General features: G+C 42.6%; 1 protein-coding gene and 1 long non-coding RNA gene across 2 annotated transcripts; both read right to left on the reverse strand.

Annotated features, from left to right (window-relative positions):
• Window positions 1–561: 561 nt before the first annotated feature.
• LOC308092551 lies at window positions 562–4,392 on the reverse strand. Its single transcript, XR_013933794.1, has 3 exons — window positions 4,245–4,392; window positions 848–930; window positions 562–712 (listed from the first exon to the last, which is right to left on the reverse strand). It is a non-coding gene; the product is annotated as an uncharacterized lncRNA (long non-coding RNA).
• A 312-nt stretch (window positions 4,393–4,704) lies between these two features.
• On the reverse strand, window positions 4,705–13,270 carry LOC308091498 (ankyrin repeat and protein kinase domain-containing protein 1-like). Its single transcript, XM_080437152.1, has 6 exons — window positions 13,217–13,270; window positions 8,129–8,292; window positions 7,766–7,934; window positions 6,850–7,005; window positions 5,328–5,467; window positions 4,705–4,877 (listed from the first exon to the last, which is right to left on the reverse strand). The coding sequence occupies exons 2-6, from the start codon at window positions 8,284–8,286 to the stop codon at window positions 4,823–4,825; spliced, it is 678 nt and encodes a 225-aa protein (XP_080293278.1). The 5' UTR covers window positions 8,287–8,292; window positions 13,217–13,270; the 3' UTR covers window positions 4,705–4,822.
• Window positions 13,271–21,775: the final 8,505 nt, after the last annotated feature.

A 21,775-nucleotide genomic window follows, 5' to 3' on the forward strand; every position in this document is an offset into this window, starting at 1 on the left:
GTGGAATGGATTTGCTCACTGCCCATCGCTTTGTGACAAGCACACAAGAGATTGTGAAACACTAAGGGACTTTGCAGGGGTAAAGAGTGCCGCGGACAACTTTGTGAAGTGGGCGAACGCTCAGTTAAATGAGTGTGACTGTGAGGACGCAGAGGTGGAAGCTGCACTGCCGAATCTGAGACCAAAAAAGAAAGAAATGATGCCAGGCGAATTATGTGGTGATACAACCATCACAGATGCCTATCAGAAGTATGAGATTACAGTACAAAATGTAATTATAGATATACCGCCAATGAAAGTCTTTCCCGGCGTTTTGCTAAAAACAGAGAATTCTACACCGATTTTGCCCTGCTTGATCCCCAGAAATACGATGACATAAAACGTAACGGTGTGCCTGCTGGCGCACTGAAAGCGCTGAGCGCAAACCTGATGAGGTGAGATGAGGCACTATCTCGTTTTGATACATGCTGGATGCTACCGTTCTTAATATGCTGCTCAGTTTTAATTCACTGCACTTTAGGATTTCATGCTTGTTTTTTATGTATTGATAGTTATTTTATTGTACACTGCTGGTCCTGAGTACAATTTTTGTTTCATGTGCAAGCATGTAAATGACAAATAAAATGAACCTTGAACCTTGATTTACAAAGACGATCATTGAGAATAAGCACAAACCTGATTCCCGTTGGTCCTGGAGAAAGGGAGGAGGAAACTAAAAGAAAACAAAGACATAAAAGCATTTGAATAGATAGATAATCATTACCATCATCATTAACAGCTCCTTTAGCACTTAGGACGGTATTGTTTTAAAGTGAGAAAGTGAGTGCTGACTGTGTGTATTCATTACCAGCTCTGTTACCACTTGGTGGACGGCATCCATAATGCCAGGCTCGTGCTTCTCAAAGAGGGCTTCTGTCTCAGCAGTGCATTCTGGGAACAGAAGATTCAGTTAATCAGACAGACTGCAGGTGATACCTAGAACCATGACTATAACGCTGTTCTATCCACCACTCTCTTCTATTCTCCTCTCTGTTCTGCCATCATAGAACATAGTGGATGTAATCGGGCACAACATCTGGCTTGTGGCATGTCGTTTAAAACGGGCCCCTCCCGCAAACATTGAAAGCCAATCATAGTCAATCGGAATGGAATGTGAAAGATACATCTTGATCACTTGACTACAGGTGGGAATGTGGGAGAATGCAAGTCAAACAGCTCATATTTGAGAAATGCAGCATCTAATATACAACATGACATGCAGGAGGAGCGAGTGAGTGAGCAGGCAGGAATGTGTGGAATTGGAATGTGGCTGTCATCCTTGATTCCTCCCGATATCTAATCCTCACCTCCTCGCACTGAGGCAGGACTGAGGCGGGAGTGGAGGACAGGAGTGTGGACGTTAGAGTATTGGAATATGGCTCTAGTCCAGTGGTTCTCAAACATGTTTGGCTCAGGGCACCCCTGTAAACAACTTTTTCATCAACTGCACCACTGAATTACATTGTTACTTTATAGCACCTTACATGTATGTCATATTACGATACGCAAATATGTAAATCTTTCCCCCTAAAATAAAGTATGTCACGAGGAAAACTTGAGAGGATGTCCGTTTTCATTATAGGACAGATTGAAAATAACTTTGTAAATTACGTTTAACCCCAGCATCCCCATTCTGAGGGGAAACATATTCGCCCAAAATAGCCGATCTACAAGCTCACAACGCGCCACAACTTGACACTTTGTGAGCTTGTAGAGCTGCTATTTTTGGCGAAGAGATTTGGTGTAGACTGAAAAAGAACGCACCAAGTATTCCGCGGCACCCCTGGACCTGCGCCACGGCACCCTAGGGTGCCACGGCACCCACTTTGAGAAACCCTGCTCTAGTCTTCATTGGTGTAACTAAAGGCCAGACAATGGTTGCAAGCATAGTTGCATGTTGCAAGGAGTTGCGACTAGTTGCATTGGTGTAGACTGGCCTTTAGCTCCGCCCCTTTTCTGATTGGTTATGAATTGATGTTTTCTAATTTTTGACATAACTTTACACTGCTTGTCATACAGACTTGTGGTTCATAATTGGACTCGGTTGAGTCTTTGTCCTTCATTGGTGTAACTTAGCTCAGCAGCCTGTTTCGTTAGGTCGATATTTGATTGTTCCTATCTTTTGACCACTTATTTTATACAGACGTCATATCATCATAGCATTGAACTGGTTTCAGTGTCCAATCATTATACACATCATTGGTGTAACTTAGCCATGCCACCTTTCCTGATTGGTCAATGTCTGAAAAAACATCTATCAGGAGACCACGAGGGGAGGTATATGTAATGTTCCCATCTCCTTTGTACATATAGTGTTTTGTATTTGTTGGTAACATGTATTATTGTGTTAATTTTTTATGCTATTTGATTCATCGAATACTTAGTTAGGACCACAATGGTAAATACTGTAGCACGTAATGTTTACATTTCTAATACTAATAAAGTATTAATTAATTCAATCAATCAAACAAATGTTATTGTTTCTCTCTTTTGACATATTTAAACTGCTGGTTGTACCATATATCATATCACTGGCCTTATAAGAGAGTCCTTGTCTGTTACTGGTGTATGTTAGCCCTGTCTCCTTTCTTCACAAATCAATTTCTAACAGGTCATACATTGGTAAATGGTAAATGGTGCATTTATATAGCGCTTTTATCCAAAGTGCTTTACATAGATTGGGTGAATGATTCACCCATTCAACCACTCACACTTTTAGATTTTTTGATTATCTTGCAAATGGTTTTATTTATCTTGTTTTATTATGTACTGTAACACTTTGAGGTTTGTTTCAAATGTAAAGTGCAATACAAATAAAATGTATTAGTATTATTATTATTACCGATGGCGAGGAAACCATGCAAGGCACCAACCTGCTCATCGGGAGCAATTAGGGGTTCAGCGTCTTGCTCAAGGACACTTTGACACTAACTCTAGGGGGGCCGGGATTTTGAACCACTTGTCATACAGGCTTTTGGATTACGTCATTGGACTCAGGGTCCTTGTCGCTCACTCATGTTACCCTAGCAACCACAGACTAAGAACAAACTACACGTTTTACCGAATCAACATCCTAGCAACTGCCTGTTTGATGATTACAACTGCCTAAAAACACCCAATTTGATTTGTTGCTAAACTACTTTTAGTGTTACAACAGTAGTTGAACACAGCTCTCTGTTTTGCACAGTAGTTTTTAAGCGTTGCTAGCCCCTTCTACACGTTACTTTGTGTGTATGTATGTATATCTGTCTGTGTCCATGAGCACGAACACCTGCAGCTGATTACAACACAAACTTGCAACTCATAACACAAACAGGAGGCACAGCACAGCATTCACGGCACTTAAAAATACACGCACCCACAACTAACGAAAGCACCCACACGCAGTCAAGACACACACACACACACACACACACACACACACACACACACACACACACACACACACACACACACACACACTATAGCAGCAGCCGGCCATTTAGATCTTTAAAAGGTAGGTAGTACACACACACTCCCCCCCACCCTCTGACAGGTATCAAAGTGATTGCTGTCTTTGATGCATTCATTGATTAGAGAGAGCACTAACGAGCACATAATGAGTTTGAAATGTTTATGGCCCAATCAATCAACTCACTGCACAACCCCTCTGAAGTTCAAAGGGATCAATTAAGAGCTCCGGCCGACCTCCCCCCTCCCCCCACAGACAGAGGCGCCCCTGCTATTTTTTATTTAGAATCAAAGTTACCTATTTAACCCTTAATTAGTATTTGCACAGTTATTGCTTGAAGTGGCGCTGGTAAGCAGCCTATTGAAATTAATGGACAGGGATTAAACATTGTTCCTCTCGTTCATATATGGCTCAATGAAATAAATAAACTCATCAAAGACACCGCACAATGAGTGTGATTTGTTTTCCAACTTTCAAGTTCATTGCTGCTTCTATAACATACATTCTTCTCAAATGCTATTTCTACTGAGCATATTCGCTTTCAGCAAGCCCACACAATATTCTCCAGGAACTGCTGTCTCAACTTTTCTACTCCATTATATTCTCTTATATTCTATTGTGTTCAGTGGCATTTCATTTTTATCCCGTTGGTGATTAGTTCACCAGTGTCAGCAAGCCTATCTCTGCAGTTTGGAGGTCTAAAACTATTAAACTTTCCATCCAAGTGATGGTGCATGCATGGCAGCCTTCTCACCTGGAAACAGAGGTCTTTTATCTGGTTCTTGGTGCCAGCACCTCTCCATGAGCTTTACCAGGTCCTCCAGCCCTGTGGCCTGCTTTGGGTCAACCTCCAGGGACGGCCTTTGTCCCTGAGGGACCAGATGCTGTATGATGGCGGGGAGGGAATCTGAGAGAACAGAGTGGAGGATAGATGATGGGGGGGATGGATGAATTGAAGAGAATTCTTAGTAATCTATAGGAGAATAGTTACTTGTCAAACAATGTGTTTCTAATTATTGCTATTGTTGAATTAACATTAACCTCATTTCCTGCCATGGACGCATACATTTGTTCTATTAAATAGTCCACTTGCCCGCCAAGACGCATAAAGTCGTTCTATTATACAAAATTCAAATTCCACAAGGGGCGATTAAAGGGGCGATTCCACAAGGTATTAAACAATGTTTAATACCTTGGCAGGAGATATGTTAAGCCAAAGATGCCATATGTGAGTCAGAGGCAATGTGTGATTTAAGGAGTGAGAGATTGATGGAGAGAGAAGTGGAAATTAAGACTAAGGACAAAGCAAGAAAAAATAAAGGAGAGAGAAAATCACTTGCCATATGGTTCTTTCCCCTTCACAATGGAACACAGAAGTATCCCATAGCTAAAATAAAAAGAGAGACATCAGGAATGTCAGCATTTACCTTACATAGCATTCATGTTTAATTTGCCAATTGAGAACACAAACAAAAACATCAAAAATAGCAACTAGATAAATGTCCATATTGTTGGGGTAATTGTCACTGTACACATAGGCCTGCATGAACTTAGGTTAGTTTGCACAGACAGAAGTAGCTATATGTATCTACTTTCTGTTAAACAAAACTAAAACAAATCTAATAAAACAGAAAGATCAACATGACTACATGACAACATGAACTTTCTACTTGAATGGTATGAAGCCTATCCACTACACATGAAGAGCAGTTCATGATTTATGTTGGACATTCACAGGGCTTTATTGCCGCAACAGACAGCTGAGTTGATTGAGTTGAGGATATGATTAGATAGACACAGACAATCCCACAGGTTGTCTGTGTCTAATGATGAATACCTGTAGACATCAAAGGCGGGGGTGGCTTTGTATGACAAGGAGATTAAGGCCTCTGGAGGCATGTAGCTTGTCGTTCCCGCCCCCTTGATATGAGCAGACGTTGAATAGTTGACAAACTTGGAAAGGCCAAAGTCAGTGATCTGGATGAAAAGAGAGCAGAATGGAGAGAAAATAAAGGGAACAGAGACGGAGGAAGAGAGACATGCAGAGAAGTGGAAGGAGGAATAGAGAGAGGGTTAGGAGAGAGAGAGCAAGAGTGAATGATGATATAGCACGCGTTAGTTTGCTTTACTAAAAAATAGGACCCGAAGGGTGGACATAATAACTGTGGTTGTTGTTGAACATATAGGATAGGCTTGAACTATCATTTTCTGAGTTATTCCATGTTACATAAACTGAATTAATGAGTTTTTCACTTTTCACTTCCACCAACACTTCTGCTCCGTCTTAGGACTGTTTTGCGCATCAAACATAACAGATCTACAAGCTCACAACGAGTCCATTCGTGAGACATTGTCAATTTGTATGTCTGCTATGATTCGTGCCTGCCCGGAAAGGCTGCTCAGGGTTTAGTCCAATCAGAACACACAGCTGCCATTTAACAGCCTCTCACTCCTGCGCAAGCATGACACAGAATCTGAGATCACAAACCCCCTAGAGCAGAGCATCAGATACAGTTATTACATGAACATAACATTCAACCTTCAATGCATATTTAAACTACCACATATCATAGTACAATCTATAGAACCAGAGTACAATCCACAGAATCATCCTATTAACAATATGAAATTAAATGCCACAGGGAGGAGGCCGGGGAGGTGGAGGACATTTGACATTGACAGCTGTAAGGACCGCCATAGTTGCACTGAGGGAATGAGGGTGTGTGTGAGATAGCTTGTAGAGAATGAGAATGAAGAGAGGTTGAACGTGGAGAGACAGACTGACTTGTGAGAGTATGTATGAATTAACTTGTTATACATATGTTACATTGAAATGTGATGAGACTTGATCTGGTGGCGTTCTCAACTAGAACATTCTCATTCTACTACTCTACCAACACAATGTGGAATGCCCTGACACCATGCATTAAACAATGTGGATTACTGGCTTCTTTCAAAACAGGCCTGAAAATCCATTCAGGAGAACACAAGGCGAGGTAAACTCAATGTTCCCATAGAAAGGAGGTGTCATTCACTGCCGACATTTTTCCCTTTTCTCCTTTGTATTTATAGTGTTTTGTATTTGTTGATAACATGTATTATTGTGTTATTTTTATGCCATGTTTATGAATTGAATTCATAGGACCACAATGGAAACAAGTCCCCAGGACTTTTTTGTGTTATCCTTTTAGCCTAAATGTCTGACTGTACTCGTGCTGTTTTACATTTCTGACTAATAAATTATTCAATCAATCAAAAACAATAACTGAATGAATATGAGCTTGAACAATCCCAGAGGATGGACATGCTTGATCCATCATCACTGATGGTAATCATCCGAACATTTGTCTGGGACTCACCTTGACATTTAGGTCTGTGTCCAGCAGGACATTGCCAGGCTTCAGGTCCTTGTGGATGATGGGGGGGTTGAGACCGTGAAGGTGCTTCATGCCCCGAGCCACTTGGTGAGCCACTCGAAAGACCAGGGACCAGGGTAGAGGGTGGTTTAGTTTTGTCTGTTGATGGATTGATTGATTGAAATTTTTATTAGGCAAAAGAATGTAAAACAACACAGTTACATTAATAATGGAGGGGTTAAAGCAGAACAGTCTGACTCAGAATCAGAGACACACATATGAATAAAGGCTCATTTAAATATATAATTCTTAAAGATTTTATGATATTCATTTTACATTTTTGTTTTGTTTTGTTTTATGACCTCAATTACACACACACAAAAATATACAGCAGATGGAAATAGATGATCCGCTGTGGCGACCCCGATGGGAATTAGCAAGAAGAAAAGGAAGAAGAAGAAGAAGACTACTGCATACTATATGTCCTATATACCATTAATGGTATACTTTATGTTCTCTATATATTTGATTTAGAATTTTAGATAAAGATGATATGATGATGGATGAAGATGGATATCATGAAGATGATATCCATCCATACATCCATCTTTAACCGTTTGGATCCTGGGGGCAACAGTTTCAGCAGAGAGCTCCAGACTTTCCCAGGAAACATTAGCCACTTCCTCCTGGGGGATCCCAAGGCGTTCCAAGGCCATTTGGGAAGTTATTTTTGTTTAATTGACAGATCAGTTCAAACATATATATATATACACACACACATATAACCATATTAATCATAACCTTTTCCTTTTGAGATGAAAGACAAAAAAGAAAAATATTTTACAAGGACATTGGAAATTGTTCAATATCACTGGATCATAAAATAAATCAGTGAATCAATAAAGGGGAAAAAGATGACCTGCAAGGAGGCGAGGGATCCTCTCTCCATCAATTCCATGACCAGGCCGATCTGTATGACAGAGACAGATGGTAGACGGCCCCTGAAGACCCCCAGGACCTGGATGACATGGGGGCTCGCTGCCCATCGCATCAGTTTAGACTCACGTTCCAAGTTCTTATCTGAGGATCTGACAATGAGAGGGTTTCAATATATATAAGTATTTAATTTAATTGTGTGTGTGTGTGTGTGTGTGTGTGTGTGTGTGTGTGTGTGTGTGTGTGTGTGTGTGTGTGTGTGTGTGTGTGTGTGTGTGTGTGTGTGTGTGTGTGTGTCCAAGTACTTTGAAATACAGTTTGTATCTTTTAAATCCTCATCACTTACCCGTCATCAGGACCTAATACTTTAATGGCCACATCCCGTCTCCATCCAAGATGTCTGACCCCATAGACTTGACCAAATCCACCACAACCAATCACCTTCCAGTCCTTCTTATCCAGACTCTTCTCATCAATCACTGCTAGATCTGGGCAGCTGTCCATTGTTCACTAAAGAGAGGGGAGAGGATTACAAAGACAAAGGTCATTTACATACTACACAAACATACCGGGGGAAGTCTAGGGATGTTGCAATAATAACATTATGGCCGATCTACACCAGAGACTTTTCGCACACACACATACACACGCGCGCATATACGCACGCACACACTTTTCGATCCAATCCTATTTTAAAGCCTGCGTATGCGGTGTAGCCGGTATCATTGATATGAATTGGATCTAAACAAACGCGATGTAAGCGCCACGCATACGCTCGCTTTGAAAAGTCTGGTGTAGATCGGTCGGTATTGAAATACCACTATATTAATAAGCCAACCACAAGAGGTGGGAAGAAACTGCACTAACCGAAATTACAAATACAAGACTGATGTGTTCCGTTTTTATTTGCATTTAAAATATACAGCCTACTGTATTCATTTTGTGCCGTTTTTTTTTAGGTACCCCCCCTTTTCTTTTCTCCTGTCACAACCAAAGGACCACAAAGGAAATACGATTTTTTATTATTATTTAGACTATTGTGCACCTGCCTTAATTTCTACATGACTTGTACAATCAATAAAAAATATACATTCTCATGGCCATTTACAGTACATTTTGTGTCAACCTGGATCAACGGATAGGAAAGTTTGCGTTTCATGAAGAAAATGTCTCTACGAGACATCATGCATACGATAACAACACAAACACACATGTCAGGACAAGTCATTAATAGCAAGGAGTCTAAGAACACCAACACACATAAGTCAGTTATAGCGAGGAGAGGAATGAACAGTGGTTGATATGAACTCAGATCCCTGTGGATTTGTAAGAGACTCAGAGACCCAGAATCAGAGCCATTTGAACCCCACCCCCATCACAGCCCCTCTTCAATGCTCCAGAACCACTTTCATCTGAGACCCCCTGGACCTCTGTCCCACTACCCTGTCCCTGGACCCCTGCCCCACTCCCCTGCTCCTGAAACTCCACTAACGATCCCCACAGTTTGTCCTGTCCCTGACTGTAACACACCCACTCTACACTACACTGGTGTGGTACTGAGGGGTTGGAGGGACACACTAGAAGCACAGGTCCAACAGCACCTGTGTGTCACAGACATGCAGACATCTGGGTATTTCAACTACATTTGAGACAGCTACCCCGGCAAAAGGGAAAAGGCAGAACGTGCATTACAGGCAGGGCCGGCGCGTCCTATAGGCACCCTAGGTGGAGGGGGGTTCTGAAATGGGTGGTTTTTGGGTGGTGTAGTATTCTGAATGATGACACTCGCACAATCTGTATTCTATCACTCGTTTGCAAGTCACATCACTGAGTGATTTAACCTTGTGATATGCCTGCCTGTCTGTCTGCTGCCTGGAACTGAGAGCCTGCTATGCAGCCTGGCTGCTGACTGAGCTGTGGAGGGGGGAGGGGGAGGGGGGAGGGGCGGCTGTTAGACTCAAAGACATATAAAGGTAGACGCCTCCTCCGGCTCTGAGGCGTCTGTATCTCGGGCGCCATTTTGGAGAAGGCAAGCTTCCTGTCTTTCCGGGACTTGGCAAAATCTAGTTGTACAAAAATAAAGATATTCTTATACAACTAGATTCTGACAAGTCCCGGAAAAGACGCGCTGTGATTGGCCAGTAGTCAGGAAGGCCTTCTCCAAAAATGGCGCCCGAGATACAGGTCGCTCCAATGAACTGCAGAGGCCAATGAGGTATCTAGGTTTCTATATCTATGGTTAGACTGACGACGTCACCTCATCATAGAGTGCACCCACATTGTTGAACAGTTAATGAAATTCCTAAAACCACACACACACACACACACACAGACACAGACACACACACACACACACACACACACACACACACACACACACACACACACACACACACACACACACACACACACACACACACACACACACACACACACACACACACCAGAGGCAGCGCTAGCTTTCAAGTAGGTCAGTGGCTTAGCCCCTGGGCCTAGGAGGGGTCACCCAGCAGTCACACAGCATTACTGGTCCATCTGCATTGCTACAGAGACACAGGTGGAAGAAGGGATAACTTGTGTGCCCATCCAACCACCTGGTAACATAACCCTTGGGTTACCACCCGTCCTCTAAAATACGCAATCGTCCTTTATTTGAGAAATAAATGTTGATTTGTCCTGAATTTTCCTAAATGCCCCATACACGTCACACACACACACACACACACACACACGTCAACACTGAATTTAACAATAATGAACAAAATAAAATGAAATATTGAAGCCAGCTAAATTGTGCTGGCGGGGGGCACACAGGACCTCCCAAGGGCACACACTTCCCGTGGCTGCAACCGGTGCACTCTGTGCCAATCCTCCGTCTGTGCCTGCCCTGCGCTGTCATTGTTGCCTAGTTACCGACACCAGTGCTGCTCACTGCACCGGCACATAAAATAAACATTAAAATATATATATATATATATTTTTTAATTAAAAAAGTAGTGGAAAAGTCACGGCCCGTCACGCATTAGAAGGACATTCTAATGCGTGAAGGGGCCGTGATTTTTCGATTACTTTTTTCATGTATTTTCTATATATATTTTTTATGGTTATTTTATTTATCATTATTTTATTATTATTATACCATCTTTTTAATAACATGACTGGTATCCTGTATTTTTAACCTTTTGATCATTATTTCTAAGCGATGGCCACAATTATAATGTACTGTGCTTATACTGCACTGTTTAGTTTTGTTCCAAAGATACTGAAAGTGACAACATTCATACGGAAGTGCTGGCTAATTCATGCAGCATGGTTGTCGTGTCTTTACTGACCAATCCTTGTGGCTTTCAGCCCAAACGCTAGCAACACGATGTGCAAACAAAGTGATGCACATCGCATGATTCATGAATGCGAAACCATACACTCGCCATAACACTAGCCACGCATCTCCAGGCGTGGTTGGTTCCACATGGAGGAAAACATGTTTGTTCAAATCTTTAGGTTGTGTGCTCTTTTGCTGCTAGCAGCCATTACACAAATACTGTTATAGCTGCTTTTGTTAATAGCCAACACAGATTTCCCGGTTTTAATGGGTTAACCCTGTAAAGCATTGCGCTCATGACACCATTGTCACACATAACGTATTGTGCAGATTCCATTATGTGTTGTACTAACAAATATAAGGCATACATTACAACTATCTGCACTTCTCAATCTCAGCTAATACTGCGGTGAGGACAGTCAACAGAGGAAGAGGCGGTCAGTCACTGGAGGCCACAGGTATAACTACTTGTGTTTTCTCATGCAATGCATTGTATCCACCACTACACTGCCAGACTTTAATTTACTGCATGAATACAACAATACCATTATCAAATGCACGTTGTTGGATGTGTATGGAACTCATTCCAGAGAGGACAATAGACAGAGGATGAGCCAGTCAGAAGTGAACCAATCATTGGAAACAGCCGAGGCCCACAGGTCACAACTCTTTTTTTCCCCATAACCCTGTTATGCATTGTAGCCACTACACTTACATATTGTCATTCAACTACATGTTGACAACATGTATACAACATCATAATTGTCACAAACATTTTCATCTACAGCAGTGGTTCTCAAACTTTTTCGTGTCAAGGACCACCAAATTGATATGTATTTGGCTGCGGACCCCCATCTGAAAATATTTTGCACACATTTTCTAGGTAAAAAAAACAGTAGCTGATCTATAAGCTCATAGTGATGTGCAATGAGCTTGTATATCTGCTATTTTTGAATAGCCAAAATATAAAATATGGTTTAAGTGGTTGAAATGATTGTGACACTATAACAAATTTTGCCGGCGCCGTGATGTAGTTCAAAGGACAAAGACCAAAGCCTTTCCAGAGAAGAGGACAGATGTACCACATAACTCCCTCTGCAACATGACAACAAAGAGTCTACTCTAACACCAAATGTTACCTCGCGTCCATCGTCACCTACACTTCTGCATTTATACACAATTTGTCATTGCTACATGCACGCTCCTGAAGGGTGCTTTCTTCTAGTATAAAGAACAATGAAATGGTGAAACTTGTGGTTTAGAACGGCAGCTCCTACACATGCTTTCAAAGGACTCTGCTGTGCAGTACTTTAGACATTCACATTCAAGCTCTTTCAAAGGACTCTTCTCTTGTGCACCAGTGACGACAAGCTCACAACACGTCGCACTCTGCAACGTGTAGTGACTGTGAGCAACTTTTTGATATGTTTCTTCATTACATAAAACCATCAACACAACAAGTCAACAAGTTGTCCTATGTTTCTTCTCTTTTTCTCTTTCTTTTGTCTTTCTTCGGCCTGCGCCCCGGGCTATAGTGTAATAACTGACCCTACAAATACCCAACCTCTGAACCTTTGAAATCTAGACAAGACAAACTGGTCCTGTTGTCTCCCTGCTGTCAAACTATTTCAACAATCACTTCTTAAAAAGGAACTGAAAGCTCATGGTGAAACAGTGCCATGTTGTTTCTGGTGTATCACTATAGTAAGGGCCATTTAACACAATGTGGTAATCAAACTTTCAACCTTTCCAATGCAACCTTGGTTTAAATCACCATGACAAAGTGCTTCTCCAGTTAAAGCGAAAGTGAAAAAAGAAACGTTTATGTCTCTAGTAAAGCATTTCATTTGAAAAGACTTAATACAGTACTACACTTTTCATCTTTATGAATATGCTACAGCAGTAATACCTCTGGGTATCTTGTATTGTTGAATGCCACAGATGGCCCTGACTGAAAAAATACTGTTAATGTAACTCAGAGAGTGTAAAAGGGAACTGACACTTATACAAAGCAAAATCCTCTACACTCTCACTGTTAAATTAACAGTGAGAGTGAGGATTGATCTGAGTTCATTTATATTGATACAGACACAGTGCACGTATCATACTTACTGCAGCCACACTCAGTTCTGTAGCAGGCCTACAGTCTGCTCTGTACTGTAGAGAGAACTGTGGACAGAATAAACAGGAAGCGGGAAAAGGAAATTACCATTACACGTAAACTTAGCAGCAACTTAGCAACAAACTGATTTCAATAAAACACATTGAAGAACGTAAGGAGCTCATTTACCTGTAGTGAGTGTCGATGCAGGAGGCCTGTTCACACCAAGGACACTGAAATTCAACTAAACTACAGCTTGTTTGTATGCAGACTCTGCTCCTCTTCTCTACTACCTGACAAGTCTGACATGCAAATGGCTCCCTGTCTGACACACCCAAGCACAGATTGCTGACTTACTATATGATTTGCTCAATTAAAGGCAGGGGCGTCACTACCGTCACGCAGACAACGCGGTTGCGTTGGGGCCCATGACGTTAGGGGCACCTCCCCACCCAGAACAAAAAAATAATAAATTATATATAAAAAAAATAATTATGAATTAAAAAATAAACCTGGGTGTGCCCCTTAACATTGTTACAAAACCGTGGTTTATGTACCCGAAATCCGTCACAAACCACTAATAACCGCAACACACGCGCGCATGAGGGCCCGCTGTGACCACCTCGCGTCGGGGCATACTGTTGCCTCGTTACGCGACTGATTAAAGGTAGGGTAAGTGATATTTTTGGGTTAAAACAAAAAGTATTTTGTTAAAAGGTTAAAGCACTATATTCTGATAGTAATCATTGCTATAGAGTGTTTGTTCAGTAACAGGAGTCTCCCCGTCTCTCCAGCTCTTTAATAAACAGAAAATACATTTTCCGGTAGGTGTCAAAATCTCAGCCAATCAGGAGAAAGTACCCATTTTTAAGCTTCATTTTTATAGTGTTCCAATTTTGCCTGCTCATTTCTTAGTGTCATCACTTCCAATTCCACTTGTTGTAATCTATATCCTGATTGGGTTCTCTATCCTGATTGGATAAAATTGGAAATTAAACTGAAACTGAAACAAAAATGCATTTTCTGTTTTATAAAGAGCTGGAGAGACAAGGAGACTCCTTTTACTGAACAAACACTCCATAGCAATGAGTACTATCAGAATATAGAGCTATTTAACACTTATTTTAACCAAAGAAAATCACTTACCCTACCTTTAAATAATGAATTAATAGAGAGGGACCAGAGAAGGTGTTAAAACACTTAAACCCTATATATATTGACAGGGGTTCCCCAGGGTTCTGTACTTGGCTCCTTTTTACCCCTCCACACCAAATCTCTTCGCCGTAATTAGCTGATGTACAAGCCCATAATGCGTTATGAGCTTGTAGATCAAAACGTGTCGTTTCGCGCCACGTTTCCGGCCATGTTTCGAGATTGTGGATCTGCTACTTTTGAGGCTTTTGTGGGACACTCTAGTATGATAGAAGTAGGGCGTTAATTTATAATAAAAAAAAACACACAAAGTTATGATATGGATTTTGATAGTTGGTCGAATGATCAAGGCTCCAAAAAGACACTTTTGCCAAACACCTCCCAAGCAGCCTTGGCAAAGACAAAAAATAAGCCTAAACAACAGTTTTACGATACAAAAAGACACTTGAAGGCAACACTAAGGCACAACACCTAAACAGGCGAGAAGCTGTAGCCATTCCCTTACTGTAAAGAAAGGACCCGGCCAGCTCTCCCTCAGGCTGTTACAGTGTGAATCAACCCAATTCCCAACCCTCTCATCACCTGCAGGCTCCTTTTTATTGGGAGTGAGACATACCAAAAACACAGAACAACAATTGGCAATTCATTTAACTCACAATAAGCTAACACCAGGCCTATGAGTTAACTTACACAATTATCAACTTTTCCGGGCGCCCATTCATACACAAACTATTCTAAAATAAGATCGCTCTTAACCCTGAATCAAACACCCCTCCTCTTCAGTACTTGGCCCTTTCCCAATCAACATGATATGATATGATATAATACTTTATTGTCAGTTCACACTGAAATTTGTCTTGCGACCCAGCAGCCATGTATGCAGTACAAATACAAATACAAGTTACAATGAATGTCACAGGTCAGGTACGAGTACACAGTTATACTATCAACAAGGCACGCTTGGTCACAGTGCGGCCGCTGTGCAGCGCACCGGTGGACATGGATTGCCAGTACTGCAGAGGGGAGAGGTGAACCACACAATCAATTTAACTTCGGTTCAATACATAAACATGTTTAAAACCATGAGTAGTACATGTGTTTGTTTGATTGATTGATGTACTTTATTTAGTAAGACATGAGAAACAGTAAATGGAAGTACAATTCACAATACAAGGTCTACTAAACTGGATAACTCATAAAGCGCTGAGCTTGTTTAAAATGGGTTCCCACGCACACAAATCATGATGACATATAAGAGACAGACAGATATGTAGCAATGAGTTTTACAGTACCAATGATAAACATACAATAACAAAACTTGACCCACACTTCCAAGCCGGCTGGATGGTAGTTAATTGGAAGCAGCTGGGTAGTCAGTGTGTAAAAGATGTGTGTGGAGATATATAATGACAATATAAAGGTTGACCAGTAGATGGCAGTGAATGGCTACTCCATAATGGAATGTAATAGGTTTGCAGTAGCCTACACTAATAGGTGATCCTCTCCTAAAATAAGTGACAATGAATAATAATCTGATCCTAGGTCAGCATAATCATCACACAAATACACACTTAGTACAATTACTCAAGAACTGTACCTGAAGGGGTATTTCACTTTTAAAAAACACTTCTGGGGTCATTTTAACATCTACTCTGGGTTAAAAAACCCTACACAGTTTTTCAAGTTGCTTGGAAGCAGTTTTTCAAGTTGCTTGGAAGCAATTTTTCAAGTTGCTTGGAAGCAGTTTTTCAAGTTGCAAGTTCCTGGAACCTAGGAGGAGGTTCCAGTTGGTCCCTAGCTAAACGATTGACAGTAATTAAAGACGGGGTGCCGTGATTTTCTGTGATTTCCCCCCCCCTAAAACATAATCATCAGGTATTATGGTTATACTAGGAGGAAGATTTTTTTTTTAAATGTACAGAAAGTGTTAAAATTATGTTTTTATGTGGACACGCCTCCAGTTCATTAAGTATACCTGGTTCTAACCTTAGCACCTCCTCCATCACCTTAGCACCACCCACCTGTCCTAGTCCCTCCTCCTCCTCATGCCCACACCTGTTGTGTTACATTTTACTGTGTCATTAAAGTGCTGTTTTTCTATTGGCACGTTTGACCCTCAAGGTTTCAGCCTCCAGGAAGAAACTCAAAATAGTCAGAGAAGACATAAAACACCATAAAAACACCACCAGGGGGCTTAATGAAGTTCTATCAACCTCATAGACACATGAAAAACAGAAAAAGTGCAAAACCATGGCACCACCTCTTTAAGGAACCAAATGGAGCCTTACAGAGCACAGACTGTCTGTAAAGTCTTTGAATGTATTGAACCAAATGTACACTCAGAGTTACATTAAAGGTAGGGTAAGTGATATATATTGTGATAGTAATCATTGCTATAGAGTGTTTGTTCAGTAACAGGGGTCTCTCCAGCTCTTTAATAAACAGACGATACATTTTCAGGTGGGTTGCCAAATGTCAGCCAAGAGAGTAGGCTACACATTTATCAGCTTCAATTGTTTAGTGTTCCAGTTCTAATTGTGTGTCTGCTCATTTCTTTGTGTCATAACTTCCAGTTCCACTTGTCAGAATCAGAATCAGAATCAGAATCAGTTTTATTGTCACATCACAGGTTTACAAGGTAAAAAAGTGGGTGAAATTCTTTTTTGTACATCGTTCCCATCGCAACGTTAGTTTCCATAGAAAGAAGAGGGGGGGGGGAAGAAGAGGGGTGGGGGGCAAGTGGGAAGGAGATCAAAACAAGAGAGCAACAGAAGGCCAGACAAGTTATCTACATATTTACAAACTTGTTTATTTAATCTGTATTCAGTAAAGTTTCTGCCCTGTGTTTTTAGTTTTTTTTGCACCTTATGTCTAAACATGCACACACCTTTGTGTGCTACCAATGTGTCACTACTTTTGCACCTTATCTGCTGGTCTTATGTGTATGAAATATCTTGATCTTTTTATGTTCTCTTTGACATGCTTATTTAAAGGTAAAGTGATATTCCTTGTTAAACTAAGGGTTAAATTACTATATATTCTGATTCGACTCATTGCTATAGAGTGTTTGTTCAGTAACAGTCTCCCTGTCTCTCCAGCTCTTTAATAAACAGAAAATACATTTGTAAAGTGATGATCCAAAGAAATGAGACATGGAGACTCCTGTTACTGAACAAACACTCTATAGCAATGAGTAGGCCTACTATCAAAATATAGAGCTATTTAATTCAATCCTGCTAGCGAACGTTAGATCTCTCTGTGAATCAAGAACAGTGACCACTATGGACGACTTACTAGCGCGCGTAAAGTATAACAGTGAGACAAGGAACACGTCCATTGTTGTGCTGACAGACACGTGGCTAACGGAGTTAGCATCTGATTCTTCCATCACTCCTCCTGGCTTCACCGCGTATAGGAAGGACAGAGACCCTGTACTGAGCGGTAAGCAACGTGGGGGGGGAGTTTGTGCCTTGATCAACAACAACTGGTGCAAAGATGTTAAAATCCTAGATAGTCACTGCTCACCAGACCTTGAACTTTTAATCATAGCCTGCCGTCCTTTCTACCTACCACGCGACTTCAGCATTGTGATTGTAGCCGTTGTTTACATTCATCCTGGAGCTAATAAGGACACAGCTATGAGGGAATTACACCGGCGATTAGTGCACAAGAAAATCGCCACCCGGACTGCGCAGTCATCTGCCTAGGCGACTTCAACCGGACAGACTTAAAAAAGGTCTTTCCCAAATTCCACCAGCATGTCGCCTGCAGTACCCATGGTGACAATATTCTTGACCACTGCTACACGCCCTTCAAGGATGGATACAAAGCTCTCCGCCGCCCACCGCTAGGAAGCTCTGACCACGACGCCATCCAGCTGCTATCTGCCTACAAACAGAGGCTAAAAAGGGAGCCGGTCGTTGAGAAGGAAATCCGAATCTGGTCTGAGGACACAGACGCTATGCTACAATCCTGCTTCTACCAGACTGACTGGGGGATGTTTAAGAACGCCGCTGGGAATAACATCAACGAACTCTCAGACTCAGTCACTGGCTTTATCAGTAAGTGCATAGATGACATAGTCCCAAAAAAGACAGTTCAGATCTATCCCAATCAGAAACCATGGATGGACAGCGGAGTACGTGCACATCTGCATGAACGGGATGCTGGTTTCAAATCTGGCGACGTGGAAACGCGCAACACGACGCGCGCGGCCCTAAACAGCGCCATCAGGAAGGCGAAAAAGGCCTACACAAAAAAGATGCAAGACAAACTCAGCAATGGCGACATCAGGAGCACATGGCAGGCGGTACACACCTTGACAGACTGCAAAACAAGAACCAGAAGCGAGGTGAACCCGCCTGCCTCCCTCCCCAACGAACTGAACACTTTCTACGGCCGGTTTGAGATCAGCTCCAACCGCGGCAGCCAAGCGGGGCCATCAGCAGCACCAGCAGAGGAGAACCCTCTAACCATCTCGGAGAGAGAAGTGCGTACAGCCTTCACACGGGTCAACATCCACAAGGCAGCCGGACCTGATGGGATTCCAGGCCGGGTCCTTAAGACATGTGCAGACCAGCTGGCGGGTGTCTTCGCTGACATCTTTAACCTCTCCCTCTCCCTGGCTGTGGTCCCTGCAGGGTTCAAAATGTCAACCATTGTGCCCATTCCCAAAAAGGCCAAAGTGACATGCCTGAACGACTGGAGACCTGTTGCTCTCACCCCGATCGTCAGCAAGTGTTTCGAGAAACTGGTGAGGGAATACATCAGCTCCACGCTACCTGCCTCGCTGGATCCGTGGCAGTATGCATACCGCAAAAACAGATCCACCGACGACGCTATTGCCATGGCTCTCCACACCGTCCTCTCGCACATGGACAACAAGCTGCTGAAGGACAAATATGTACGTATGCTGTTCGTGGACTACAGCTCAGCATTCAACACCATTGTCCCAGCAATACTTGACAAAAAGCTCAGAGACCTAGGGCTACACCCAAGCATGTGCGACTGGATACAGGACTTCTTGTCCAACCGACATCAGGTGGTGAGAATGGGCAGCATCACATCCGACCCCCTGACCCTCAACACCGGAGCACCCCAGGGATGCGTGCTGAGCCCTCTCCTCTACTCCCTGTACACGTATGACTGCATAGCCACACATGTCTCCAACACCATCATAAAGTACGCGGACGACACGACAGTGATAGGCCGAATCGTCAACAACGACGAGTCTGACTACAGAGAGGAGATCAAATCACTGGCACGCTGGTGCCGAGAGAATAACCTCTCTCTTAACGTCGACAAGACCAAAGAACTGATCGTGGACTTCAGGAGGCCGCGGAGAGACCATGCGCCCATCCTCATCGACGGTGCTGCAGTGGAAAGGGTCAGCGAGTTCAAGTTCCTCGGAGTACACATCGAGGAGGACCTCAAATGGGAGACGCACTCCACACACGTGAGGAAAAAGGCTCAGCAACGACTGTACTGGCTCCGCCGCCTGAAGAAGCTCGGAGTAGGACGTCGCATCCTCAGGCTGTACTACAACAGTTCTGTTGAAGGCATCCTAACAGGCTGTGTCACGGCCTGGTACGGGAACTGCACTGCCCGAGAAAAGATCAGCCTACGAGTAGTGCGATCGGCAGAGCGGATAATGGGAATCGAGCTCCCAGCGCTCCAGGAACTGTACAAAAAGCGGTGCGTGGTCAAAGCCAAGCGCATAATCAAGGACAAGCACCACCCAAGTCACAGACTGTTCAACCCCCTACAACGACCGCGACCGGGCAAGGGGCTCTACCGCAGTATCAAGAGTTCCACCACCAGGTTTTGGTGTAGTTTCAATCCGGCTGCTGTCAGAATGCTGAATGGGGCATAAGACTGAATGAGGCATAGGCCTTGTTCAGCAGCCTGACAACAGGCGGCGCAGACTTTTCTGGCTCTTCCTGAACACACCTGTGGATTATACCAGGGACAATGACTTGGACTTTAGCCCCCCCTCGGACACACCTGTGGACTACACCAGGTACAAATGACTTTTTGTTGCACTCCCTCATGGAGCTACTTGCGGATTATACTAGGGTCAGTCCACTCTAGGTGGACACGCACTGACCTTTTGCACCTTAATCCCTTGTATAACGCACTGACTTTTTTTGGTCTTTTTTTATTGTGCTCCTTTTCCTCTAAGCACCTTAACGTCCATTGTCTATCATGCACAGTATAAGTATAACATGCACAGTATACAATACATTGCTGCTATGCTCAGGCACCTTAGTTTAGTTTTTTTTTAGTTTTTTAGTTTTTTATTATCTCAGGTAATTTGTAAATATTTAGATAACTTGTCTGGCCTTCTGTTGCCCTCTTGTTTTGATCTCCTTCCCACTTGCCCCCCACCCTCTTCTTCTCCCCCCCCCCCCCTTCTTTCTATGGAAACTAACGTTGCGATGGGAACGATGTACAAAAAAGAATTTCACCCACTTTTTTACCTTGTAAACCTGTGATGTGACAATAAAACTGATTCTGATTCTGAACTCTTATTTTAACAGAGAAACATCACTTACCCTGCCTTTAACACAGAGTTTACACTGTGTGAGTCATAGGGACTCACCTACTACGTGACATACCTAATTCTTTGATTATTTTCCCCTCATCAACAGCACAACAGTCCCAGCTTGGTTTGTGCTGCAACAGATCAATAGATAACAGCTTCATAATTTTTTCTATATAGAAACATGACTGTGTTTGTGTCTATCAACCTTTTTGTAATGATTACATCATGCAGTAACCGGGCCATATTGTACCACACAGCAGGGCATTCATGGTCTGCTTGAAGTGTTTCAATCTGAAATGTTTGAATTTCAAACCTTTCTCTCAAACTCTCAAACCTTTCAAATCTGTTGTATTACTTCATATGATTTTCATGACAGATGCATAAAAGCTGTGCCAAAACATTATAGATAAACTGGTCTTTTGCAGGAATGTGTTTTTTTTGTGTCCGTCAACATTTATAAGTAGTGCTATACTACAGCTTATGTTTGTCAGCTATACATTAAAGGCTGACGTGAAAAACAACCTATCCTTAAATGGTAAATGTATATAACACTTTTTCCAAAGCACTTTATATAGATTGTGCATTACACACACACACACACACACACACACACACACACACACACACACACACACACACACACACACACACACACACACACACACACACACACACACACACACACACACACACACACACACACACACACACACACACACACACACACCGATGGCGGAGGAAACCATGCAAGGCACCAACCTGCTCATCGGGAGCAATTAGGGGTTCAGCGTCTTGTTCAGGGACACTTCTACACTAACTGTAGGGGAGCGCCCCAGCCCGGGATCGAACTGTGAGCCTTGCGGTTACCCCAGTT

The sequence above is a fragment of the Gymnoscopelus braueri genome (assembly GCF_963280865.1).
Source record: "Gymnoscopelus braueri genome assembly, chromosome: 9".
NCBI lineage: Eukaryota > Metazoa > Chordata > Actinopteri > Myctophiformes > Myctophidae > Gymnoscopelus > Gymnoscopelus braueri.

Excerpts from the sequence above, each read along its gene's own strand:
- LOC308091498 (XM_080437152.1), bottom strand. The coding sequence starts at position 8,286 with ATGGACAGCTGCCCAGATCTAGCAGTGATTGATGAGAAGAGTCTGGAT. Across the intron at positions 5,468-6,849 it reads ACACAGACCTAAATGTCAAG|ATCACTGACTTTGGCCTTTC; the intron begins GTGAGTCCCAGA and ends CTTTTCATCCAG. Across the intron at positions 4,878-5,327 it reads CCCGCCTTTGATGTCTACAG|CTATGGGATACTTCTGTGTT; the intron begins GTATTCATCATT and ends TTTTTATTTTAG.